The sequence below is a fragment of the Amblyraja radiata genome, chromosome 7 (assembly GCF_010909765.2).
Source record: "Amblyraja radiata isolate CabotCenter1 chromosome 7, sAmbRad1.1.pri, whole genome shotgun sequence".
Lineage (NCBI taxonomy): Eukaryota > Metazoa > Chordata > Chondrichthyes > Rajiformes > Rajidae > Amblyraja > Amblyraja radiata.
In genome coordinates this window covers 51,553,663-51,581,261 of record NC_045962.1, presented here as the reverse complement: position 1 = coordinate 51,581,261, position 27,599 = coordinate 51,553,663, and the positions used below count along the sequence as shown (strand labels likewise).

At 44.3% G+C, this 27,599-nt stretch overlaps 1 protein-coding gene across 13 annotated transcripts in view; it reads left to right on the top strand.

Moving 5' to 3' along the window:
- Positions 1–18,493, top strand: part of abi2 (abl interactor 2) — a 110,951-nt gene extending 92,458 nt beyond the window's left edge. For all 13 annotated transcript variants that reach the window (XM_033024494.1, XM_033024491.1, XM_033024490.1 and 10 more), the window contains 2 exons: positions 2,593–2,772; positions 11,214–18,493. In XM_033024494.1, the coding sequence (XP_032880385.1) occupies positions 2,593–2,772; positions 11,214–11,389 (356 nt within the window). In that variant the 3' untranslated portion in view covers positions 11,390–18,493. The remainder of the gene's footprint in view (positions 1–2,592; positions 2,773–11,213) is intronic.
- Positions 18,494–27,599: the final 9,106 nt, after the last annotated feature.

Genomic DNA, 27,599 nt, shown 5'->3' with positions numbered 1-27,599 from the left:
TTCCCCCGCAACGCTGATTACACTGCGAGAGGGATATACAAAGTTGGGTCGGGTTACTGAAATGGACAAAGAAATGGCCCACGTTCCGCTCCGTTGCGGACTACACGTCAGCCCATTGCATTTAGCAGGAGTCGAGTCAAGTCAAGGTCAAGATTAAGAGTGGACTATCTTGCTCGCTATAGGATCTTTGGGAAAGACTAGGTGTGGAGAGCTTTCTTATATCTGCATTAAGGAGGCATTTAAACACAACTGAGCAATTACAAATACTTATGAAGCCATGTGTCCCAAACATTATGGTGCCTTGAAATGGGGGGGGGGGGGGCTATATATAAACACTGCTATAATTTCTACATGGTGAAATTAAAATGTATAGAAATTGCCTTTAATAAAATCTGACAATGTGCACTTTAACCACATGTGTTTTTTTTCTATTACAAAAGACACTTGGACAGGTAATGGATAGGAAAGTTTTAGACGAATATAGCCAAATGTGGGCAAATAGGACTAGCTAAGATAGGGCATTTGACTCACTTTCTCCAAGTTAAAGGTGTAGCCTTAAGCACTCACATGTGCTTCAACTATGCCTGCCTATTTGTTGGTTATGTCGAACAGTCCTTGTTTCAAGCGTACACTGGCTCCATCTCCCAACTCTTTCTCCGCAACATCGTTGATTTCATTAACTTCACCACGAACTTCTACCCTACCCTCAAATTCTCCTGGACTATCTCTATCTCTCTCCCATTTCTTAATCTCTGTCTCCATCACAGGAGACAGGCGTGATTGGCATCTACTACAAATCTAACAACTCCCACAGTTATCTGGACTATACTTTCTCCCACTCTGCCTCTTGCAAAGACGCTGTCCCCTTCTCTCCATTCCTTCGCCTCTGCTACAATTGCTCCCAAGATGAGGCTTTCCATTCGAGGACATCCGAGGTTTCCTCTTTATGTAGTAAACGTGGTTTCCCCCCCTGCTGTCATTGATGGATCCCTCACCCCCTCACCTGTATTCACCTATTATCTGCCAGGTTTTGTCCTGCCCTCATCTCTTCCAGCTTTCCTTCCCTCCTACAATCAGCCCTGATTTGAAACAGCACCTACCCATGTTTTCCAGGGATGCCGCCTGACCCGCTGAGTTACTCCAACAATTTGTGCAATTTTTAGGTGGAACATCTTGGTTGATATGGACATGTTGGGCTCAAGGGCTTGTTTTCATGCAGTACGACTGCAGGTTGATGTTTCAATTCAAGACACAGCGTCAGAATTGAGGCAGGGTCCCGACCCTAAACATTGGCTTACACGTTTTGCTTCTACAACATCTGTTTGATCCACTGAGTTCTTCCTGCAGTCTGTTTTCTGTCCTCGGCAAGACACAGCCGCATTAATTACTGAGCATAGTACACTGTCCCACACACTGCTCCGAATAAGGTTATCTATTAAGTACACACATGGTTGTAAATAAAAGGAACTGGAAGTGCTCTGGTTACACATATACATTAGCATAGCCAAGTGAAATAACCACCTATTGGCTTTATATTTTATACTCTATTGAACTAGTTTCTGGTAAAATCCATAATTGGATGGATTGAACAAAACTGAAGGGAGGAAAGGAGGAATGCTGACTGCTAGGCGAGGGAGGTGATTAATTTTATTCTCAAGTTTTTTTAATAAGCTGAAACCTATTGCCTGAAACAAGGACTGTTTGACATAACCAACAAAAAGACAGGCATAGCTGAGGCGCATGCGGGTGCTCAAGGCTACATCTTTAACTTGGAGAAAGTGAGAAGAGTCAAATGCCCTATCTTAACTGAAATCTATTGTAGACAGTGGGTGAGGATTGTTATTTCCTATCCTTCACAACAGAATGATTGATGGTGTTTACATAGCTCCTTTGCAGCCATCAGTCTGAATTGAAGTTGAATAAAGATCTGGCCATAAAATACCAGCATTAATCTAGCTGAGGTCATTATTCACTGTCATTGCCACTTTGATTTCAGCAGGAAATGTGTGCCCTAGAATTTAGATTAAAAGTAGTGTTTGATCCATTCATTCATTTTTGTCCAGTTAGTTAATGTACTGAAACTGAAGTTAATTCTGGTTCTGAAAAATGACTGGAAGGATACTGCCACAATGTTCTGCGCTTGCAGTGGTTTTACTACTTTGACAATATGTTTTGGACAAGTACTAGATTATTTTTAAGAAGCCTTTTTGGCACTCTTTCTGAATGTATTGTCTATGAATATGAACCCCTATGGCTCAGTTTTGGTCATTAATTTCTACAGATTGAATAAATTACACTTGAATTTATACCTTTCCTCCCATGCCCTCCAAAAAAATGTCCTGGGACTTATTTGCAGATCCGCGGAGTTCTGCTTAGTGCCGTGGATCAATCTTATTTGTAATAAATAGTTGGAACACATTATCTCGTCACTTATCTTACTTCTGTCTGTTTGAGCTTGCTGTGCACAAATTGGTTGGCATGCTTCCTTAATATTATAATTCAGAAGTACTTATTTAGCTGTGAAGTGATGTCGTGGAAGGACCAAATAACTAACTGTAAGCTCTATCTCTAAACTTAATATCAACATTGTAGTTTCAGATGGCTCCAACCCTCCTCCACCTCCGCCAGCTGATAATGTAGTATTCGATGAGTCACCTCCGCCACCCCCACCACCAGAGGATTATGAGGAAGAAGAGACGGCTGTTGTGGAGTACAGTGACCCATATGCAGAGGAAGATCCACCCTGGGCACCCAAGAACTATTTAGAGAAAGGTAAATGGAGTTTTGTATTCTTATGCCAGGTGTCTTTTTAATGTATTGAAATACATTAAATGTTTAAACTTTGTCATCACTCCTAACAACATTTAACCTTTGTGTAGGTTGAAAATTCAGGGGACTTTCCATATGATGATAACTTAACGACCCCTGCTAGAAAATGACTGCATGCTTCTGTGCAGCTGCTGAAGATCGTACATGTTACATCCACCATTAAATAGCATGCTAATGGTGCTGCTCGCGGTTCTTGTGAGGGAAATACATTTGGTTGAGCACTTAGCACACTCCTACATTTTCTTGGACCACCAGCCTCTGATGGAAGTATTGATAGGAGTTGATTCCATTGCAGTAAGGATCCAGAGCACAGTAACAATGCTGCAAAGTGTCACGGTGAATATGAATTCACTCACATGTTCCAGAGTGTACTGCTAGCCATTCGACTGTTCTGTGGAGATCTGCCACCTAATTGCATTTTGGAGGTCAGCGCATTACCCATTCCCTGGCTTGTGCGTTGCAGTGTGAGTCAAGAGCCTGCCAGAGGTCAGATGCCAGTGCTTGAAATCTCCCACTACCAACAGTAGACTCAATACCGAGTTTTAAGGTGGAGCTCAGTCATACATGGAACAGTCATAGAACATAGCCACAGTCAAAGTTACAGCATCAACTACAAGAACAGGCCCTTCACCGCAATGTGCACTCATCATTATGCTAAAGGCACAGGGTCTGTATCCCTCTAATCCCGTCCTGGGACATGTTTCTGTATAAATGCCTGTTAAACATTACAAGGAGTAGAAACACGTCACAGATGGCTGTTTGAATTTTGAATATAAAATTTGAATTTGAATAAATTTTTAATAGCCAAGTATGTATACTTACAAGGAATTTGCCTTGATGCATTGCACGCGAGGATAACAACATGATATACAGCAGACAATTAAAAATAAAACATAATTTAAACATGTGAAGAATAAAATAAAATACCAGAGCAAAAGGAGGCTACAGATCTTTGGCTGGAGTAGAGCTATTCCTCGTGGAAAAAAGCTGTTTTTATGTCTGGCTGTGGCGGTTTTGACAGTCCGGAGTCGCCTCCCAGAGGGAATTCTCTCTCACACTCACACTCACTCTCACTCTCACTCTCACACTCACACTCACACCACAAAGAGTTTTAGTATTATTACCAAACCAAGTCTGTTCCCCCAACGTGTGGTTGCGGGGGGGAGGGTGGCATGCGGCGTCACACACACTAACTACCCCCCCCGCACACACGCTAACTACCTCCCTTGATATTTTATGAATATTATTAATTTGCTCCTTTTACCCCATAACCGCCCTATCCACTGACGCATAGCCCCCAACTCGCAGGCGCGTCTAGAGAGGGGGGGGGGGGCAGAGAGAGAATGGGGAGAGACAAAGAGAAAGGGGCAGAGACAGAAGTGCAAGAGACGGAGAGGTGGCGGAGGGGGGGAGGGTGGGGGAGAAGTGGTGAGAGAGATGGGAGGGAAGGAGGGGAGGGCAGGAGGGAGATGGGGTAGGGGAGAGAGGGGGAAGAGTGTGGAGGGGGAGATGGGGCGGGGCCAGGACGCAGGTGGGCCTGGTTTGGCCGGCATGTGGGCATTGTGACGTCAGCAGCTGGTGAGCCCCGTTTAGTTTTTTTTAATTGTTTTGTGATCAATTTTATTCAAAATCTGGGGAAATAATTGACCAAGGAGTGGATTTCTGAACTCATAAGTTAAATCTCTACCGAAAAACATAAGTTAAATGGTAAAATCTCTGCGTTTTCACGTTTTGCGTCTGGTTTTCGAGGAGATACGTTTCACATGCAAAATAACACACACACATCCCCATACACACACATACACACACACAGAGTTTTAATAGATACTAGACCAAGTGCAGACCCGTTGGGTCTGTTCCCGCAACGCACGGTTGCAAGGGGGGGGGCCGGACGTCATCGCGCAACGCCACGCGCTAGGCATACGCCGTCAAGACGCTGCGTACGCCCACTTAATAGACGCCGCAAATGGGAAGCCCCAGTTCCAAAAGGCAGGAAGCTCCCCTGCCTCTGTGCCTCTCTGTGTGTTCCCACAGGGAAACCGCTAGCGAAATGGAAAAAATCTCTTGAGTTTTTCGGTGTTGTTTTGTCGGACCAAGGAATCAAAGGCCATCACACACCACACACACACACACACACACACACACACACACACACACACACACACACACACACACACACACACACACACACACACACACACACACACACACACACACACACACACACACACACACACACACACTATAGATAAATATGATAGATGTCGCAGATAGAACAATGAAATTCTTACTTGTTGCAGCACAACAGAATATGCAAACATAGTACGCTGTGAACAATATGACGAGGATGCTAGGAGGCTGCAAGGTGACTTGGATAGGTTGGGTGAGTGGGCAAATGCATGGCAGATGCAGTATAATGTGGATAAATGTGAGGTTATCCACTTTGGTGGCAAAAACAGGAAAGTAGACTATTATCTGAATGGTGACCGATTAGGAAAAGGGGAGATGCAACGAGACCTGGGTGTCATGGTACACCAGTCATTGAAAGTAGGAATGCAGGTGCAGCAGGCAGTGAAGAAAGCAAATGGTATGTTAGCATTCATAGCAAAAGGATTTGAGTATAAGAGCAGGGAGGTTCTACTGCAGTTGTACAGGGTCTTGGTGAGACCACACCTGGAGTATTGCGTACAGTTTTGGTCTCCTAATCTGAGGAAAGACATTCTTGCCATAGAGGGAGTACAGAGAAGGTTCACCAGACTGATTCCTGGGATGGCAGGACTTTCATGTGAAGAAAGACTGGATAGACTCGGCTTGTACACGCTAGAATTTAGAAGATTGAGGAGGGGATCTTATAGAAACTTACAAAATTCTTAAGGGGTTGGACAGGCTAGATGCAGGAAGATTATTCCCGATGTTGGGGAAGTCCAGAACTAGGGGTCACAGTTTAAGGATAAGAGGGAAGTCTTTTAGGACTGAGATGAGAAAATCATTTTTTACACAGAGAGTGGTGAATCTGTGGAATTCTCTGCCACAGAAGGTAGTTGAGGCCAGTTCATTGGCTATATTTAAGAAGGAGTTAGATGTGGCTAAAGGGATCAGGGGGTATGGAGAGAAGGCAGGGATGGGATACTGAGTTGGATGATCAGCCATGATCATATCGAATGGCGGTGCAGGCTCGAAGGGCCGAATGGCCTACTCCTGCACCTATTTTCTATGTTTCTATGATAAACGAGAGGGGGGAGAGAGAGAACTGGGAGAGTTTTGAGTGTAGTAGTTCTGGCACAATGGTGTTAATTGCAGAGCTAAAATCCACAAACAAAATCCTTGCTTAGGTCACCTGGTGGTCTAGGTGCTGGATGATGAAGTGCAGGCTTGGGTTGATTGCGTCATCCACTGATCTATTGGCCCGGTATGCAAACTGCAGGGGGTCCAGCAGGGGGTTTGTGATATTTTTCAGGTGGGCCAGCACAAGTCTTTCAAGGGTCTTCATGAGGTCAGTGCAATAGACCTGTAGTCATTGAGACCAATAATCCTTGGCTTTTTGGGTACAGGAACAATAGTGGAGACTTTGAAGCAGGCACGGACTGTGCAGGTTTGCAGGGACTGGTTGAAAATGTCTGTGTAGACCGGTGCCAGTTGTTCAGCACAGAGCTTGAGGGTAGAGGGAGGAAACATTGTCCGGTCCTGGAGATTTCCGGCTTTTCTGTCTCCTGAATAACTTTTCCACCTCCTCAATTTCTATTGTTAGTGATGGAGAAGTGGCCAGACTGATGCTGGGCAGCAAGGAGGGGGTGGGTACTGGAGGAGGGCCCAGTCTTTGCAGACTGGATACATAGATACATAGAAAATAGGAGCAGGAGTAGACCATTCAGCCCTTCGAGCCAACACCGCCATTCAATGTGATTATGGCTGAACTTCCACAGTCAGTACCCCGTTCCTGCCTACTCCCCATATCCCTTGATTCCGCTAGCCCTAAGAGCTCTATCTAACTTTATTTTGAATGCATCTAGTGAGACAGCTTCCAATGCCTTCTGAGGCAGAGAATTCCACAAATTCACAACTGGGTGAAAAAGTGTTTCCTCATCTCAGTTCTAAGTGGCCTAACCATTATTCTTAAACTGTGTCCCCTGGTTCTGGACTCCCCCAACATCAGGCTGTAAGTGGATGTGAAGTGGTGATTGGGGAGGAGTGGGTGGGGAAGGGTCCAGTCTTTGCAGACTGAATTCAGGCTGTGAGTAGGTGTGAAGTGGTGATTGGGGAGGAGTAGGTGGGAGAGGGGGTACCGGAGTTATGTTTCTGTCTATCAAACCTGCAGTGGAACTCGTTCAGATCATTGGTCAGCTGACCATTGTCCAAGGAGCGGCGGGGGGGGGGGGGGGGGGGGGGGTGGTTCCTCTTGTAGCTGGTGATTTCTTTCAAGCTGAGTCATAAAGATGAGTCATTAGCTGATAACTTGCTCCTCAACTTCTTAGAGTACCTTGGCAGCTCTGATTCCTCTTCTCAGCTTGTACTTGGCCTGCCTGTAAAGGTCTGCATCCGCACTCCTGTAGGCCTCATCTTTAGACTGGCAGAGCTGTCTTGAGTTCTGCTGTAAACCAAGGCTTGTCGTTGTTAAACCTGATCCGGGTCCTAGTGAGAATGCAACTGTCCTTGCAAAGGCTGACATATGATGCCACGGTGCCTGTATATTCATCGAGGATTGTGGTTGCTTCCCTGAACACATTCCAATCAGTGCAGTCAAAGCAGGACTGTAGGTTTTCAATGCCCTCGCTTCAAAACTCTTTAGATTCTGGAGTAGTTCCTGAGGATTGGAGGGTAGCTAATGTAACCCCACTTTTTAAAAAGGGAGGGAGAGAGAAAATGGGGAATTACAGACCAGTTAGTCTAACATCGGTGGTGGGGAAAATTCTGGAGTCAGTTATTAAAGATGGGATAGCAGCACATTTGGAAAGTGGTGAATTTATTGGACAAAGTCAGCATGGATTTATGAAAGGTAAATCATGTCTGACGAATCTTATAGAATTTATCGAGGATGTAACTAGTAGAGTGGATAAGAGAGAACCAGTGGATGTGTTATATCTGAACTTTCAGAAGGCTTTCGACAAGGTCCCACATAAGAGATTAGTATACAAACTTAAAGCACACGGCATTGGGGGTTCAGTATTGATGTGGATAGAGAACTGGCTGGCAGACAGGAAGCAAAGAATAGGAGTAAATGGGTCATTTTCAGAATGGCAGGCAGTGACTAGTGAGGTACCGCAAGGCTCAGTGCTGGGACCCCAGCTATTTACAATATATGTTAATGATCTGGATGAGGGAATTGAATGCAGCATCTCCAAGTTTGCGGATGACACGAAGCTGGGGGGCAGTGTTAGCTGTGAGGAGGATGCTAGGAGGCTGCAAGGTGACTTGGATAGGTTGGGTGAGTGGGAGGATGCAGTATAATGTGGATAAATGTGAGGTTATCCACTTTGGTGGCAAAAACAGGAAAGTAGACTATTATCTGAATGGTGGCCGATTAGGAAAAGGGGAGATGCAACGAGACCTGGGTGTCATGGTACACCAGTCATTGAAAGTAGGAATGCAGGTGCAGCAGGCAGTGAAGAAAGCAAATGGTATGTTAGTGTAGATGGGTTATGCATGCAACCTATAATGTAGTTACCTCATCACCACTAACCACGCCCCATCATATTAGTATAACTGTAGTATCCTCCCTTTGTTCCTCCCACTAGGTCCCAGTACGCCTGAAGGCTGGATGCAGTCAGTGCTGGGACGTGTGTGCCACGTGCTATATTAAACTATCAGTAAAGGTTACAGTGTGTCAGCAATCACTCCTTTACAGTTAGCATTCATAGCAAAAGGATTTGAGTATAAGAGCAGGGAGGTTCTACTGCAGTTGTACAGGGTCATGGTGAGACCACACCTGGAGTATTGCGTACAGTTTTGGTCTCCTAATCTGAGGAAAGGCATTCTTGCCATAGAGGGAGTACAGAGAAGGTTCACCAGACTGATTCCTGGGATGGCAGGACTTTCATGTGAAGAAAGACTGGATAGACTCGGCTTGTACACGCTAGAATTTAGAAGATTGAGGGGGGATCTTATAGAAACTTACAAAATTCTTAAAAGGTTGGACAGGCTGGATGCAGGAAGATTATTCCCGATGTTGGGGAAGTCCAGAACTAGGGGTCACAGTTTAAGGATAAGAGGGAAGTCTTTAAGGACTGAGATGAGAAAATCATTTTTTACACAGAGAGTGGTGAATCTGTGGAATTCTCTGCCACCGAAGGTAGTGGAGGCCAGTTCATTGGCTATATTTAAGAGGGAGTTAGATGTGGCCCTTGTGGCTAAAGGGATCAGGGGGTATGGAGAGAAGGCAGGGATGGGATACTGAGGTGGATGATCAGCCATGATCATATTAAATGGCGGTGCAGGCTCGAAGGGCCGAATGGCCTACTCCTGCACCTATTTTCTATGTTTGACCACTTTTTCATTGTCCTGACCACAGGCTTAGCAGATTTTAGTTTCTGCCTGTAGGTGAACTAAACAATGATCAGGGAGTCCCAGAGCTGCATGGGGAACAGAGCGATATCCGTTCTTAATTGTAGTATAACAATGATCGAGTGTTCGCTCCCCTCTGTTGGGGCAGGTAACGTGATGTATTTTGGAAGCTCTTGGCTGAGGTTAGCCTTGTTAAAATCCCCCATAACAATGACCATGGAGTCCGAGAAGTCCCTCTCTACTCATTACCTGGTCAGTGAGTTGCGTTTGTTCCTCACGTACGCAGGCTTGGTGGGGGGGGGGGATTGTAAACTCCAGCGAGAATAAAAAGAGGTCAATTCCCTCGGAGAATAAAAGGGTTTGCAATTTATAAAAAAAGATTCCAGATTAGGAGAACAGGAATTAGACAACACTGTGATATCGCTGCACCAGCCCTGCTTTGTATCGAAGCATATTCCACAGCCTCTTGATTACCCCGCTGCCTCCACTTCACGGTCCGCACTGTGTGGTTGAAAGCCAGCCAGTTTCAGCGCATTGTCCGGGGTCGACTCACACAGCCAGGCCTCGGTGAAGCACAGGGCAGCGGCTCGAGAGAAGTTCCTGTTTGTTTGGCACAGGAGTTTCAGTTCGTCCACTTTGTTGTTGAGAGAACGTAGATATGCAAGGAATATGCTTAGGAGCGTTGTGCGTAATCCTTGTCGCCTGGGTCGGGCGTAATCCTCATCGCCGGAGTTGGGCGAGTGCTCCAGAGCACTCCTCCGCCTCGACCTTGAACACAGCCACAGCCTCGCCGACAAGTATGTCCAAATAATCCAGCGAGTGAGAGAAATCCGGAACGATGTTTGGAGGCTCCGAATATCTGACGTTAATGAGTACATGTCTCATCAAAGTAGACACAAAATGCTGGAGTAACTCAGCAGATGAGGCAGCATCCCTGGAGAGACGTTTCGAGTTGAGACCCTTCAGACACGAAACGTCTCCCATTCCTTCTCTCCAGAGATGCTGCCTATCCCGTTGAGTTACTCCAGCATTTTGCGTCTATCTTCGATAGTTCTTTCTTACACACTCTCTCATGAAAGTGATCTTTGTGGGATTTTCACAGATTACACAAATGAACAAATACAGACAAAACAGCAAGGAGCAATACATCTTCACATCACACATGCTGTTGTATGCATACAGCCTGAAGGGCTTTTTTGTTTTATTTATTTGGTATTTTTGGGTTTTTTCATTTAAATGTTTACAATACATTTATTTTTACCTTTTTGTTCTTCCATTTCAATAATAAAATCTTCCTGTTTACCAGAGACATTTAAAGATGGTTAAAAGAGCTTTTGAGAGCATGTGTTGCAGATATTAAAGCAAATAATTCTCTCGGTTCAAAGTTAGGCAAAGGTCAGTATTTAGCAGAATGAATGCAAGCAATGTTGCATCATGTTGCATTACAGTGAATGCATGTGTGCGATTCCAAGCCCTTTCACACACTGTTTCTGCCTTTGTTACTATGGGTTGAATGCCGTAACCAAATAAACACAGATAGTACACATCTCTCCCAAATGTTTCTATGATAAACTTTTCTGATCCCAAACTACTGGTTCCACATCAAAGTTTACAGTCAACAAGTAGAGATGTTGTTCATGTTTCTAATCATTGCAGAATCCAGGTTCTTGGTCCAAAAGACCAGACTACAATGCCAGCTGATTCAACTCATTCAACAGTGGGAATGGCACCTGACATCCTCGTGTCAAGTGAAGCCTTGTTGTCACCGTCTCGTAGCTGTTTATGTAGAATATTCATAAGGAACCTGGTTTCCAAAAAAATAATTTTACGTATTGTGGGTCAGCGTGCCTGGGACGTTGTTGATATTTCTTATTGTTTGTTCACAGTGGTTGCTATCTACGACTATTCAAAAGACAAAGAGGATGAATTGTCTTTCCAAGAGGGTGCCATCATTTATGTGCTGAAGAAAAATGATGACGGCTGGTACGAAGGAGTGATGAATGGAGTGACTGGTCTATTCCCTGGCAATTACGTGGAATCCATCATGCACTATGCAGAGTGAGGTGCTAAAGGCTGCCTCCCGCAGATGCCACCTTCTTGCTGGTGTACCCTCGCACTCTGACTTCCTATAATGCTCGGACATGCACAAGCTGAAAATGAAGGATTCAAGTATACGACATACACAATATATACATTATTGAACCAGGATGGAGCAAAGTGGCAATGTCTTTTGAGAAGTGCTTATTCCCATATAAGCACTGGTGACTGTTGTGAAACAAGCTTTCTGCACACACTTGCACACAACCAAGCACGCGCACACACATGTACATTTCATGCTGTCACTCCTACTCCTAAACACACACTTTTGTGCGCTCTCCCACGATCATGCGCTCTTTCCCACTCTCCCTTGCTTTTGTGCTCTCTCTTCCCTTCTCAGTCACTGTCTCCCATTCTCGCTCTTTCTCTGCTTTTACATGTGCTCTCTCTCCTCCACTCCCGCACGACTCTCTCCACACTTTGCCCTCGCTCCCTCGTCCCGTTGCATTCTCTCGCCCCCCTCTGCACTCGCCCTTTCTCGACCCCTCGCACTCGCTCTCTCCGGCGCTCACTCTCTGTCCCCTCCCCCCCCTCTCCTGCTCGATCCCTCTCTCGCGCTCGCTCTCACCCCCTAGCGTTCGCGCTCACTCCCACCCCCTCGTGCTCGTCCTCTGTCCACACACTGTCATAATATCACCCACTTAATCATGCAATACAGTCATAACTGGTGTTAAGGGTTGACCGATACCACCATTACTACAGGGCAAGTACCTTGCCAGATAATGGCCCGGACAAGCTGAATCTGTGGTACTGCAGGATTATCAATTTAGCTATTTTCTTTCCCATTTTGTAAGGACACTCTCAAAATAGCAATCCAGCAAGGCTCAACAAAAGCACGAATTGGAAGCAGTTATATCTATGATAGTACTAATTTATGCAGCAGCCTTACAGAATGTGCTGCTCAAGTCTTGGTCCTTGCTTCACCTGGCAGTGTGGGAATGACATTTCATTAAAGCCTGTATCTAAGAAGCAGATGCAAGGACAATTCTGATTTATGCCCTTGCAAATTGGAAAGGTTAAGAGGTGAAAGCCTCTTGGGTGGGATAATCTAAGTGGACTGCATAACAGTCACTGCATAACAGTCACATACAGTGTAGTTAAGACTGGTCAATCACTAGAAAGCACTCAGATATTATTGATGGGAACAGAGCTATTGCTGTATAACACTATGGTACATAACTGAATGTTGTCCAACAAGAGTTTCATGATAGAATACAGTACTAATGGTGTTAAGCAATATAGAAATTTCAGGAGTATGACGAATGGCAAGCATATTACACAGTATTATAGTATTTAAGTTTAATAATTTCTCCAATTGTATAGTGGTCAAGTATGTTTAAGAATGTTGGAAGCAGCAGGTTCAAAATATTTTGGTTGTTTCCTCACCTCTTCCCATAATTTGTTGAACAATATTCTTGATCCTAATTGATCACAGATTAAATACATTTGATGAAGATTAATCAACGAATGCTTGAGATTTTAAGTTGTTCTGGTATGACTTTTAGACATTACAAATCTGGACCAGGGGAATGGTGGGTGGAAGTGGGAAGGGAGTTAAGAAAGATGCCAAGTTTATACCCAGGCTACTTGGATGTGGTTATTTAAGATACTGTTCTGTGTTAATTGGTTATTGAATTGAGGGTTGATCTATATTCTTCTCACATCTACACTGCTGAAATTGGAAAAGGTCCAGTCCCATTGAACTCCCCGAGACTTTATATTGAACCTTTCCCTTGATGAAATACTTGGATTCTATGGTGAACAAAAATTGGGTACCTAATGAGTGATGGAGCAGCAAATGGATTGGAAAATGGTAAAGAAAGTGTTAAATTCAGTCTGTGTGATCAGCTATATTCAACTTAGAGTTGCTACTATTGAACAGTATTGAGTAAACTCTGGTGGAAAGTGTGCACTTGTCTTGACGATCTGGATTCGTGCATGACAAGTGAAACCAAAGACATCTGAACCTAGTGGAAAGTATTGTCACAAGATGGCAAAGATTGTTGGAAGTAGAAAATAAGATAGCTGGTAAAAGCAAATAGCTACAAGCAAAAGTCCTTGTTAAAGAAAGGATATATATCAAGGTCCACAGAGCAGCTATTATACATATTAGTTTCAAAATCTCACGTGACAGCAACTAATTGAAGATTGGGAACTGGGGTTTTAAACTTTTTTATTGAGTTTTTCTTGCTATTGGATGGGATTGGTGAACAGATTGTTGGAAGCAAAACATCGATTTGTACCACTGTTGGGTGGCCAGTACAGTTAGTTGTTTACTGCTAGCATTACATTTGTAGTGATTTAATTTGTAATTAATTCGTAATTTGTGGTAACACTATTCCTTATGGCAGTGCTGGTTGTCCAGAGTTGTCATCATGGCCGTGAAGTCTTCAGGAAATCCACCCGTTGCTGTGAGCGGCCCAAGGGAAATAGCGAGTATTTAACCAAATTAATTTTTATTCCATCTGCATGAAATATTAAAGATCATCAGACTCCATTTCACTACCTTCAAACTCATCCAGTTTAATATCACAAAGCCAGTTATTTCTTTTTCCAGTTGGCATAGGTTTAGGCAACATTTCCAGAAGATGGGACAATGGCGATGATGATGGTGCAGGGCAGTTGGGAATGGGCGATGAAAGTCCAGGATTGTATGAAGCCAAAGATGGAGGGTTTTTTTCTAATTCTAGCAATGTATGGTACTGATGACAATACAGAATATATGTAATTAATAATAAAACACAGTTATCAAGCGTTCAAATTGTGATCTCACAGTCCAAACAGTTCAGTTTCTCTGAAATTGGCACAAACTTCTTCTGGCTTTAGCTAATTGTCTTGCCTTCTTGACACCTTGAATCACAAATTTGAGTTCAAACCCAAATCTCGAGCTCATAATCTGCATTGATGATTTAAATGAGGGAATGGTTTGTCAAATTTTGGAAAAACTGGTCAAATTTTGGATAAACTATTTGGGTGGAAATATACAAGAAACACCTTAACCACAAGGCGATAGTTAATATTCTGGCAGTAAAAATTTGATGAACTGAAGTTTGTTCATCTAAACTGACTGCAACATGACCTTAATTTCCAAAATTGTTGTAAATTTTAAACTTATTTTGTGCTATGAGGTCCATAAATCAATCAATCTTTAAAATAGAAAGGCTACAACTTTCATGTGGCAATGGCATTGTATGTCTATGCCTGTCGAGCACACACTACTAGCTGCAGTTATAAATTTGGGCAGGGTACTTTATTTATACATGGCCTCTTTGTCCTGGATATAAAAACCTTTAAAGAAATAAAACTGCCTGAAGATGTGGAACTTCTGAAAAGTCCAATATTTTAGAGTGAATGTGGGTCACTGCCCTTGTAGTACTGTCCTCTCGCTGTATCGGTCGACCCTTGAGTTTCATTGCTTATTATGCAGTACTAATGCGTGTCCTCACTGGTTTTATGAATCATTTTGTAAGATTTAAGCCCTCTCTTGGGTTGGTGAAGATGTGTAAAGAATACTGACTAGAGCTTGATATACAAGAATCTGTGTCTGTAATGTTTGAATAGACTGCATGCTATATTCCCTGCCCTGGATCTTGCTTTAATTCCTCCCATCATCGTCCCTTTAAAGCTAAATTTTGTCATTTCTTTCTGGGGGTGGGATAGGAATGTTTATCTGTCCACTCTGGCAATGAAATGACAGAGCACCACCAACAAGGGACATTACATGTTGTCCCCTTCACTATACCACCAAAATGCCCCTTCAATGTACTGCCAAATGCATTTTACTACACTGCCAAGTGCTCCCTTTAAAACATCATCAAATTCCCCTTTCATTGAAATGCACACACATTCCAAGGCAATAATCTAAACGGAAGCTGCAATTATTAACTGATTTTTTATGTTTTCCACGCAGCACTGATTTCATATTTGAGTGAGCATTTGGTCTCATTCCTTATTTTTTTTTTTTTTTCCCCAAATTTCTCCCCTCCTTTCTCCCCCCCCCCCCCTTTCCAAATTGAACAGCTGGTGTTTGCTTCTAACTTTTCTGTATTGTGTGACTTGGCTGCTTTGAAAAGTCCTCCTTTGGTAGAGAATATGATAATGGGTCATAGTTTTAAATGGTAAGGGATTGAAAGATGTCAGTGTCAGAGGAACCTGGGTCTCCTTGTGCAGGTTCAGCAAGCAAATATGAAGGCAAAAAGGTATGTTGATGATGTGAATGTGTCGTTACTTCTTTCTCCAATTATGTAGAGCGCTGGTGAGACCGCATCAGTTATATTGTGTGCAGGCCTGATCTGCTAAAGATATGTTTGCGAAAGAGCACAATGAAGATTTGCCAGAGAGATTTCCCAGGATGGAGGGTTGTCTTGGGAGGAAATATTGTGACTGTGCCTGTATTCAGAAATTAAAAGGAGAGTTGACCTAAATACTCTTACAAGACTGGAACGCTGTGCAATCAATGTTTCCTTTGCAGAAGTGTCTGAAACAAAGCATCGTAAACTCAAAGTAAGGTTCAGCCATTTAGTGTAGAGATGAAAGGAGAAGATTAGTTGTGGTCTTAATGAATGATGGGGTGGGTCAGATGGGATAAATAGCATACAGGTACTTTTGATGTTCTTAAAGATCACGTGTACCAGGTTATCAGTTCAGTGCCACTTTTTGATTTGTTCTTTACTCTGCAAACATGCTGCTCCAAGAGTTGTTTATTTTGTTGCCTGAAGATGGGTGACTAGGATCTTATAGGTTGTGGTATTGAGATTTTCAGTCTTGAGATCACTGATGTCAGTCTGAAACCAATCCCTACATAAACACTGTAAGGCAGGGGTGACCAGCCTTTAGACTGTGGGCCACATCAGAAACAGGAATCTCCATGTCTTGGGGGTTGGGAACCCATCTCTGCAGAACTTGGGGCTTTCCATTATATGTGCCTTGTGTGTTAAATTGGCTATATGTCTGATGAGCAACGTTAGTGAATGCAGTAAACTGATAATGTTGCATCAGATATGTCCAAACTTGTGATCTTGGAAATCTATTCCGATTTGGGAAGATGACTACTGATCATAATTGTTGCTTGAACGTCTGGGTACATGACGCACCAGTACACAGGGACTGCAGAGTGATAATCAAGTGGTGCTCATTTGACACCACTTATGCAAAATTCTGCAACATGTGAAGTTTGCAAGAATGCAGAAGCAGATCTTCACCAGAGGATTGAGGTCTGTTTTGTTCTCAGTTATGGTGCGGTTAGGAGAACTAGAGGTTGATGGCTCTAGCTTGCCTAATTTATCCAGACCTCTGGTCTTTCTCTCTCATTCTTTCTACCCATTTTCTCTCTCTGTCTCTGTGTGTCTCTCTCTCTCTCTCTCTCTCTCTCTCTCTCTCTCTCTCTCTCTCTCTCTCTCTCTCTCTCTCTCTCTCTCTCTCTATCTGTCTCATGGATCTGTAATTAGTTATATGCAAAGCAACAGTCTAGCTCAAACTGTCATTTACTTGAAGATTTTCTCATTTCAAAAATAAATATGCCAAAAGTAAATATGCCACTGACATCCTACAGATGGGAGCCTTTCATAGTCACTCCCAATTGGTCACATTGGAGAGCAAGACTGAGGATACAGAACTTTACTGTTCTCTCCCAGGTATCCTTTCAGCTTATCTTTAACGTCATGCTGGTAAGCGCATGTGCATATGTTAGTAATTAGTCACTGCCATGAGGCTCTTTGCAATTGACTGGCCTAACTGGTACACAGTTGGACCAGTGACCTCAAGCACTGCAGAGGGTCGGGTCTCCATGCAAGGAGCTACTTTAGCAATCACCATGTACCTGGAATGAACATAACACATCCCCTGAATCTATAGAAACAAGGAACTGCAGATGCTGGTTTACAAAAGAAGACACAAAATACTGGAGTAAACTGCAGCTCAGGCAGCCTCTCTGGAGAATATGGATAGGTGATACTTCGGGTCTAACCCAACCTAGGTATGGGTTAGGTTCTAGGTATGAACATTAAATTCTCCAATTTTAGGTAACTACATACCCCTCACCTCTTCCCCTATAAACCCCCCATGACCCACCTAGACGTGCACTCTAGACTTCCTCTCGCTTCATAATTTGCAACTCTTCAATTGTTTTGTTACTCACCTGTTGTTTCATCTCTGGCCTTTGACCAACCATCTGCCTATCAAAAGAAACCTCATGTGCGTCAACTTAATACCCGTCAAGCTTTGTCCTGTCCCTCCTCTCTTCCACACAATCAGTCTCACCAAGGGCCCTGACCCAAAACGTCACCTGTCCATGTTCAGAGATGTGTGACCCACTGAGTTACTCCATCACATTGTGTTGTCTCTTGATACTATATCTTGTCATTTGCCTTGAGAATGCAATGGACACAGTGAAAAGAATGAAGCCCTCATGAGACCCAGGGGTTTGGATAAGTGTTTGAATATTCTGAGTGGAGGAATTGTGGGATTGCTGTGGATTAACTGATGGAAGTTGATTCGCAGCTCCTCTCATCATTGTATTATTTGACTACCAGGACGATTGAAGCAGAATTGTCTTTTTTTGTTAATTAATTCCTATGAAAGGCTCCAGAGAAGCAGTGTGTTTTTAGTGAAAAGAATAATAATAGAATCTAATCCTCCAGTAAAAGCTACCAGGATGTTTTGAAAGTGGTGGTGTGTCACATTGAACTACATGAAAATTCCTGACCTCTCCCCTTTTACACCAGGCTAGGTGGGTGTACTTTGAACTTACTGCTCATTTTGGTAACTAAATTCCTGCTGAATATCAAAAGCATGATTTGGTCTGATGGCGGTGAGATTGGAGGCTTGTTATCTGCTGCTCGTTCAGAGGCTTTTTCTAGGCTCTGCAGCAGAGAGGTAATTGGTTGGTTTGCTTGCTTGCTGATACTAAACTCAAATTATTGTTTTTCCCCTTTCTACTGGGTGGGACAGCTGTACATTTTCTGTGCGTGCAAGAATAAAGTTTTGTGAATTAACTGTATCCTGTGTATAAAAAAAAGTTTAAAGGCTTTGAGTCTTAATAAAAAGATAAGTGATTGGAATGTTTAAAGCACATCTACAGCAATCTTCACAAATATTGTCATCGTTCTTATAATTTATTCTATGACTGAATTTCGGTTCAAACATGCACGGTTTCAAAAAAGTTGTGATATTTTTGTGAAATGTGCTTTATTCCGAGTTCAATAGGTGACCTATCTAACTGCAAAGAGAGATCAAATTTGCTGGGACTGGTTTCAATTTGATGCCTCTTTAGATGTAAACATCCTGATGTTTATATTTGTGTAGGAAAGAACTGCAGATGCTGGTTTAAATCAAAGATAGACACAAAATGCTGGAGTAACTCAGCGGGACAGACAGCATCTCCGGAGAGAAGGAATGATGTTTATATTGTTCTGCATCAAAGCTGTTGCCTTTATCCTCACAGTGAAGAAATATGCTCTTGAGAATTCCACCTTTTTTAGAATTGGTGTTTTCTTCTTTGGAAACCATTAAAATTCAGCAGTGGAGTATGGAGCTGACCTAACCACTCCTGAAGCACCTTAATTTTGGGGGGGAAATCAGCTATCAAGAGAATTATGGCATCAAAGGGAAATTAACAAAATTACTAATTAAATTACTTAATGTAGCTGAAATAAAATACAAGAAATCGTGCAAAAACCTCATTTGGGTATTGCTTGTGATAGTGCAGGTAGCCTTAATGTTTCACCTTGCACTTTCCTTCTGAAACCGAATATAGCACAGCACAAAACGGGTCCCTCAGCCTATGCCAAACATGATGCCTGCACAATATCCATTCCCCGGCGTATTCATGTACCTGTAAAATAAATGTGTCTTAAAATCAACTGTCGTATCTGCTTCCACAACCACCCGGCAGTGTATTCCAGGTCCCCACCACTGTGTAAACAAAAAAACTTGCCCTGCGCATCTTCAAGATTCAAGAGAGTTTATTGTCATGTGTCCCTGATAGGACAATGAAATTCTTGCTTTGCTTCAGCACAACAGAACTAAGTAGGCATTGACTACAGAACAGATCAGTGTGTCCATATACCATTATATAAATATATACACACATGAATAAATAAACTGATAAAGTGCAAATAAACAGATAATGGGCTATTAATGTTCAGTGTTTTGTCCGAGCCAAGTTTAATAGCCTGATGGTTGTGGGGAAGTAGCTATTCCTGAACCTGGTTGTTGCAGTCTTCAGGCTCCTGTACCTTCTACCTGAAGGTAGAGGGGAGATGAGTGTGTGGCCAGGATGGTGTGGGTCCTTGATGATACTGCCAGCCTTTTTGAGGCAGTGACTGCGATAGATCCCCTCGATGGTAGGGAGGTCAGAGCCAGTGATGGACTGGGAAGTGTTTACTACTTTTATTAGTCTTTTCCGCTCCAGGGCGCTCAAGTTGCCGAACCAAGCCACGATGCAAGCTCTCTACTGTGCACCTGTAGAAGTTAGAGAGAGTCCTCCTTGACAAACCGACTCTCCGTAATCTTCCCAGGAAGTAGAGGCGCTGATGTGCTTTCTTAATAATTGCATCAGTGTTCTCGGACCAGGAAAGATCTTCAGAGATGACTGGGGGCTCGGGAAGGCACATCAGTATTCTCCCTATCAAAGCTTGCGTAAAACACATTGAGCTCGTCAGGGAGTGATGTTTCGCCGACATTCGAGCTGCCTCCTGATTTCGCCTTGTAGGAGGTGATTGCATTCAGGTCCCGTCACAGCTGCTGAACATCTGTCTCATCCTCCAGTTTGGAGCAGAAGTACCTTTTGGCCTTTTTGATGGCCTTACCAAGGTTGTATCTGGACTTCTTGTAGACCATTGTATCATCAGACATGAATGCGTTCTGGTCTTCAGAAGAGTGCGGATCTCAAAGTTCATCCAAGGTTTCTAATTGGGAAACACTCGGAAGGTTTTTGTAGGGATGCAGTCCTCCACACATTTCTTTATGAAGTCTAACGACTGTGGCATATTCATTCAGGTCTTCTTTGAAGTCCCCCTTCATATTAAAGCTATCTCTTCTACAATTTGAACATTTTGATAAAACATTCTGTATTGATGCCCCTCATAATTATACAAACTTTTATCAGGTCTCCCCATAGCCTCCAAACGCTCCAAAGAAAACAATCCAAGTTTGTCCAACCTCTCTATAGTCACTACCCTCCAGTCATTATCCAAAGAGCATCATAGTAAATCTTTTCTGCACCTTCTCCAAAGCCTCCACACCCTTCCTGTTATGGGATGTCTAGATCAGCACTCAATACTCCAAATGCAGCTTAACCAAAGTTTTATAAAGTTACAACTTATCTTCCTGGCTCTTGTACTCAATGCCCTGACTGATAAAGGCAAGAATACTGTATACTTTCTTTACCATTCTATCTACTGGTGTTATGTTCATGGAGTTTTGGATTTGGATCCTAAGATCCCTCTACATCAATGCTGTTTAAGGGTACTGCCATTAATTAAACTTCCTTCTTACACTTGATCTCCCTAAGTGCAACACCTCGCACTTGTTTGGACTATATTCCATTTGCCATTTCAGGAACTGATCTATATGCTCCTGTGTCATTCAACAGCCTTCTTCACTGTCTGCAACATCACCAATTTGCAAACTCAGTAACCAGCCCATCTACATTTACGTCTAAGTCATTTACATATGTCACAAACAACAGAGATCCCGTTACTGATCCTTGCTGAACACTATTGTCCCAGATCTCCAATCAGAATAACACCCTTCCACCATTACCCTCAGACTTCTATGTTTAAGCCAATTCTGGATCCAAACTATCATCTTCTGGATCAACCCACTATGAAAGACCTTGTCAAATGCTTTACTAAAGTCCATGTAGACATCCACTGCCCTACTCTCATCAATCACCTTCATTACTTCCTAAAAATGTTAACCAAGTTTGTAAAACAGGACCAGCCCCAGAACCTGCTGACTGTCCCTAATTAGCCAATTCTATTCCAAATGAGAGTAAATCCTATGCCTAAAAATCCTGTCCAACAGCTTCCCCACTACTGATGTGAGACTCACCAGCATATAAATTCCTCGATTATCCTTGCTGCTCATTTTAAACAAAGGAACAACATTAGTTACTCTCCAGACTTCCGAGACCTCGGCTGCAACTCATGAGGACACAAAGATCTTCATCAAGGCTCCAACAAACTTCTCTCTTGACTCTCTCAATAACTTTAGATCCCATTAGGCCTTGGAGACTTATTTACTTAATGCTCTTCAAGAGATCCAACACTACCTCATTGATCTCAATATCCCCCAGCATATTAGTATATTCCACAGTGATCTCATGATCCTCCATGTCCTTGGTGAAAACAGATGCAAAGTACTCGTTTAGTACCTTGCTGACATTTTCCGACTCCCTCTTGTTCTTAATGTATGTATGAAATGCCTTGGTATTCTCTTTAATCTGACTTTCTAATCACATTTCAAGGCCCTTCTGGTGGTCCTATTTCCCCGATTGAGTACTTGTCTGCTTTCTTTATATTCCACAATAGTCCTGTCTGATTTCATTGTCGTAATCTTTATATGTGCTCTTTTTGACCGAATATACAACCTCTTATCATCCAAGGTTCAGTTCCTTGCCATCCTTACGCCTCATAACTGGAACATGCCGATCTTTAAACGACTCCCATGTGTCATGTGTGGACATACCCATTAACAATGGCTCCCAATTTAATCTCCCTAACTCCTACCTAAAAATGTTCCTATTTGTCCTCCCCGAATTCAGTACAGTACTTCAAATTCATATTGGCACTGTACCACAGTGGGATTTCTTCTTCGATCCAATGATGTCTTGGTTCCACTTCAGGTAACTGATGCGGGATTAAGATTATAAAACATGGATTGTCAGTCCATAACATACCAAGCTGTGACTTTACCCAGCTCCTGGGAGAATCACACTCTATTTTTTAAATGAAATGAATTTAGGAAATGAATAGAAAAATATAATTGAAGCTGAAAGCTGATTTTTGATTTCATGTTTTTATCATGAAGACCACTTTGGTCCAGATGTACTTCTTCTGTCTTGGCCTTGCCTTTGTTATCTGTACACTTCATCCTGTATAAGCTCAAGCACTTCTAAGTGTTTTTAGCCTTGTTGTAAATCCCTCCCCCCCCCCCCCCCCACCCCCCCCACCAGTCCTCTTCACCCAAAACCCACGTGCTTACGGACTTAGGTTGACTCCCCAGTCTGGTAAACCATGAATTTTAAGATTCTCAATCTTGTCAGGTCTCTTTGTGACTTATCCCCTCACTCACTGTAGCCTCCTATAGTCCCACGAGATCTGTCTCCTTCCTATTCTGACCAATTAAACATCCCTGCTTTTGCCTTCAGCCACTAGTTTCCATTGTTAAATCCTCTATTTCCTTGAGATCGCATCTCAAAACATAGCTAATTTGTGGTAACTTGCCCCAGACAGTAAAAAGATGTATGTGCTTTTATATGTGGCTTTCAGGACATACCAAATAACTTCACAGAAGCCGTTTTGAGGTATAATCATCGCTGTGATGTGGAAAATGCAGCAACCAATTTAGCAAGTTCCTGCAGCAGCAAGTGGGCTGGAGTTGAGATCCATGAGAATCAAGTACACAGGACAACATGTTAAGAAGTCCCTTGTGCCATTAGGTGGGGAGCATTTCACGACATTCGTTGATTGTTGAGAGTGGTAGACGCTCAACATCGGTGGGGGGCGGGGGTGGATACGTATATCTTGGCCTGGGTAACCTTCAGGACAGTTGGGCACAGGACACATCATCAGTAGTGTACCCTTGCATCACTGGGTGTTTCGGCCTTTTAACACTATACACCCTCCACAAGGGCGGCCAGCTGCAGGATGATCAGCCCTCAGCGCGTGTCCCGTGTCAAACCGTCCCAAAGATTCACCCTGACGTACTTGGGGCCCAGCATGGGTCTTTCCGCTTGAGCCAAATCCACCGGCTGCTTCTTTCAGCCGCCTCTGAGAGTGATCTTATGGTCTTCCGCAGAGCCTGACCGTGGATTCCAAGCTCCTTCAGCAGTCTGATGGTAGATGACGCAACAAATCCTCTGCATCCCACTTCAACTGGATAGACTTTGGTGTTCCAGCCACGCTGCATTGCCTCTGCTGCAAGCTCTGCGTAGCGCAGCTTCTTACGCTCATAGGCCTCCTCAACAGAGTTCTCCCATGGAACTCTGAGCTTTATGATGTAAGCAGTCTTCTGTGAAGGGGACCAGAACACCAAGTCTGGCCTGAGGTTGGTGGAAGCAATTTCAGGTAGAAAAATTAGTTGTCGGCCGATGTCCGCCAGCATCCTCCAGTCACGGGCCCTGCATAGGTTTCCTTCTTCTGATCTGGTGGAAGGATGTTTAGATGTTTTCTGTCCTTCTCGGACAAAGGTTGTTGCCCTTAGGGGGGTGGGGTTGCTTGCTCTCGGAGGCAAGGAGTTGGTCGCACACCGCCTGTTCTCAAGGGCTGATGCCAGGCTTTTTAGTACTCGATTATGCCGCCACGTAAATCTCCCTTGCGTGAGGCTAGTCTTGCAGCCTACCATGATGTGTTTGAGGGTCGCTGGAGTTGGGCAAAGGGCAGAGGGCACAGGTTGGATCCTCGCCGTACCACTGATGGAGGTTCTTTGGTGATGGAAGCACGTCATATGTCGCTCTGATGATGAAGCTGAACTTGCTTGCTTCCATTTCCCATAGTTCTTTCCAGCTGATCTTCCTCCGCTCCACACCTTGCCACTGCATCCATTGCCCCTGTTTGGCAAGAGAGACCGCCTTTGCACTTCTTGCGGCCTCCTCCTGTCGCCGCACCTCCTCGACCACCAATGTCCTCCGCTCTGATGTTGTGGCCTTTCGCCAAGTTGGTTTACTTGTCGTAAGGCCAAAGCCTCCTCTTCCCTGCTGGACTTGCCCCACGATGTCTTTGTGCCTCAGGGCTGATGAAGCTTGCTGTACTGCATCAGATGGTGTCCACTTCCGGCCAGTTACTAGGGGCGGCGCAACAGCACTGATGGTCTTGTCTCTAGAGTCCCTCAGTGTCATCTGGTGTCTTACTTTAGAACACTTGTATTCCTCTGTTAGACTAGTGAGAGGTAGTTCCAGGACCCCTTTGCCATATAGGCCGATGTTGGGCATCGTGGGACACTGAGCCATTTCTTCGCGTATGAAGTTATGGTTCGCTCCATCTTCTCCACAGTTATTGGGGCTTCATAAACGGTCAGTGGCCACATTGTCCGAGGAAGGAGTCCAAACTGTAGGCACCAGAGCTTCAGTTTCCCAGGCAGTGGGGTCTGATTGATGTTCTCCAGGCCGTTGACAATTTCTTGCCTTAGTTGTTGCACCTGCTCTTTGTCCTTGAGACTTGCGTTGTACCATCTGCCCAGGCTTTTAACTGGCTGCTCAGACACTGTTGGTATTGGGTCGTCCCCGATGCAGAACCTTGTGTCTCTAAGCACCCCCTTGACTATGGAGATGCTTCGAGATTTACTTGGTTTGATTTTCATTCGGGCCCACTTGATGTTCTCCTGCAGCTTTCCAAGTAGCCGCTTGGTGCATGCTGCAGTAGTGGTTAGTGTTGTCATGTCGTCCAGGTATGCCCTGATGGGTGGCAGACGGAGCCCAGCCCTGGTTCGTTCACCGCCCACCACCCATTTTGAGGCCCTGATGATGACTTCCATGGCCATTGTAAAGGCCAAGGGTGAGACTGTGCAGCCTGCCATGATGCCTACTTCCAAGCACTGCCATGTTGTACTGAAGTCAGCTGTTGTGAAGCACAGCTGCAGGTCTTGGAAATAGTTCTTGACCAGTGTGGTGATGAGCTCTGGTACATGGAAAAAGGCAAAAGATTCCCAAAGGAGTTCATGGGGAACTGAACCAAATGCATTGGCCAGATCGAGGAAGATCACATGTAGGTCTCTCTTGTCCTTCTTAGCTGCTTGGATCTGGTGCCAGATCATGCTTGTATGCTCCAAGCAGCACGAAAATCCTGGAATTCCTGCTTTCTGTACAGATGTATCAATGTACTTGTTTGTTACCAGATAGGTGGACAGCCTTTGTGATACAATGCTGAAAAAGATTTTTCCCTCGACATTGAGGAGACATATTGGCCGGAATTGGCTGATGTCTGACGCATCCTTTTCTTTAGGTATTAGCACGCCGCCGGCCCTTCGCCACGCCTTAGGTATTGTTTGCTTCTTCCACACCACCCTCATGAGCTTCCATAGAAAGCGTAACACATCCGGTGCGTTCTTGTAGAGTTGTATGGTACTCCGTTTGGCCCCAGAGCTGATGCTGCTCTAGCTCGTCGGACAGTGTTCTCTACCTCTTTCCATCTCGGAGGGCTGGTGTCCAGGTTGAATTCAGGTGGTTGAATAGGCGGGATGTCATGTGGGATGACTAACTGCTCATGCCTTTTCATGTCTTGGTGGGCCTTTTCCAGGTGTTCCTCCAATTCCCGTTTTGATGTTTTCAAAGTACCACTTTTTTCCTTTGCGAAGAGGTCTTTGATGAACTTGAAAGGGTCTTTGTAGAACCGTGTTCTTGTGTGTTCTTTCTTCTTGCGAAGTTTCCTCAAGTTCTCTGCTTTTCGCAAGGTTGCCAATCGGCTCTTGATGTCCTCTTGGAGCAGCATGAGACCTTCTCTCTCTGCGTCAGTTGCTTTTTTCCATTGCTTTTTCAACTGTCTCCTCTCTCTGATTAGCCTCTCGATCTCCTGCTGCCTCCTGGACTTGATTGGTGTTGGTAATTTCTTTCCACCTCTCCCTTTACTCACCCCAAACCGTTCTTCTCCGTAGCTGTAGATTGTGTTGCCCATCCTTTCAAGCTTTTCCACTGCTGTGCCCACTTGTTGCTCCAAGATATGTATAAGGTCACTGTTGACCGTCTCCCACTGTTTCTTTTCAACAGCTTTGGGCCATTTCACTCCAGGTTTGTACCCTTTGATCTTTCCCTCCAATGGAGGTCTTTGGAAATAAAAGGTATTGTATTGTATTGTAGTTGTTGCGTGGGCTCCTCCACCGGCATTTCTGTGCTTGTATCACCCTCTTCAGTGACATGGGTGCTGATGCTCTGCGAACTTTGGTTTAAGTCCCGTCGCTGTGCTTCACTCGACTGATTTGACTGGTTGCTTCGTAAGAAGTACTGGTCAATGCGAGGCCCATGTCTCTGCTCTCTCAAGCACTTTTTATTCCCTTGGTTGATCTTCAAGCCCTTCACTGATGTTATTTTCTCCCAACCACAAATGCACACCTGAAGTTTGTGTCCCGCAGCTGTTGTGGATGTCTCATGTGCCATGCTCTCCTTGTCCGTAGTCATTTCCGTTCCTGGGTCTGTAACCGTGTTATCAATCGGTGAGCCATCTTGCTCTCGCAAGCTCTAGGGGTATTTTCTTTAGTTTACTTTTAGTAGCATTTAGCGGGTGTCTCCAACTTGCTGAAACAGCGTTGGGGACTGCTGTCATGGGTAGCTAGCCCATGACGGCCCCAGTGTGGTTTGTTCCCGCCTGTCAGCTGTCTCTCCAAGCTGTCACGTGGACTTTCCCATGTTGTCAGCTGTCCTTTCGCAGCAGTCACTGGACGAGTACAGATTATCAGAATCAAGTACACAGGACAAGATGTTAAGAAGTCCCTTGTGCCATTAGGTGGGGAGCATTTCACGACATTCGTTGATTGTTGAGAGTGGTAGACGCTCAACATCGGTGGGGGGGCGGGGGGGGATACGTATATCTTGGCCTGGGTAACCTTCAGGACAGTTGGGCACAGGACACATCATCAGTAGTGTACCCTTGCATCACTGGGTGTTTCGGCCTTTTAACACTATACACCCTCCACAAGGGCGGCCCGCTGCAGGATGATCAGCCCTCAGCGAGTGTCCCGTGTCAAACCGTCCCAAAGATTCACCCTGACGTACTTGGGGCCCAGCATGGGTCTTTCCGCTTGAGCCAAATCCACCGGCTGCTTCTTCCAGCCGCCTCTGAGAGTGATCTTATGGTCTTCCGCAGAGCCTGACCGTGGATTCCAAGCTCCTTCAGCAGTCTGATGGTAGATGACGCAACAAATCCTCTGCATCCCACTTCAACTGGATAGACTTTGGTGTTCCAGCCACGCTGCATTGCCTCTGCTGCAAGCTCTGCGTAGTGCAGCTTCTTATGCTCATAGGC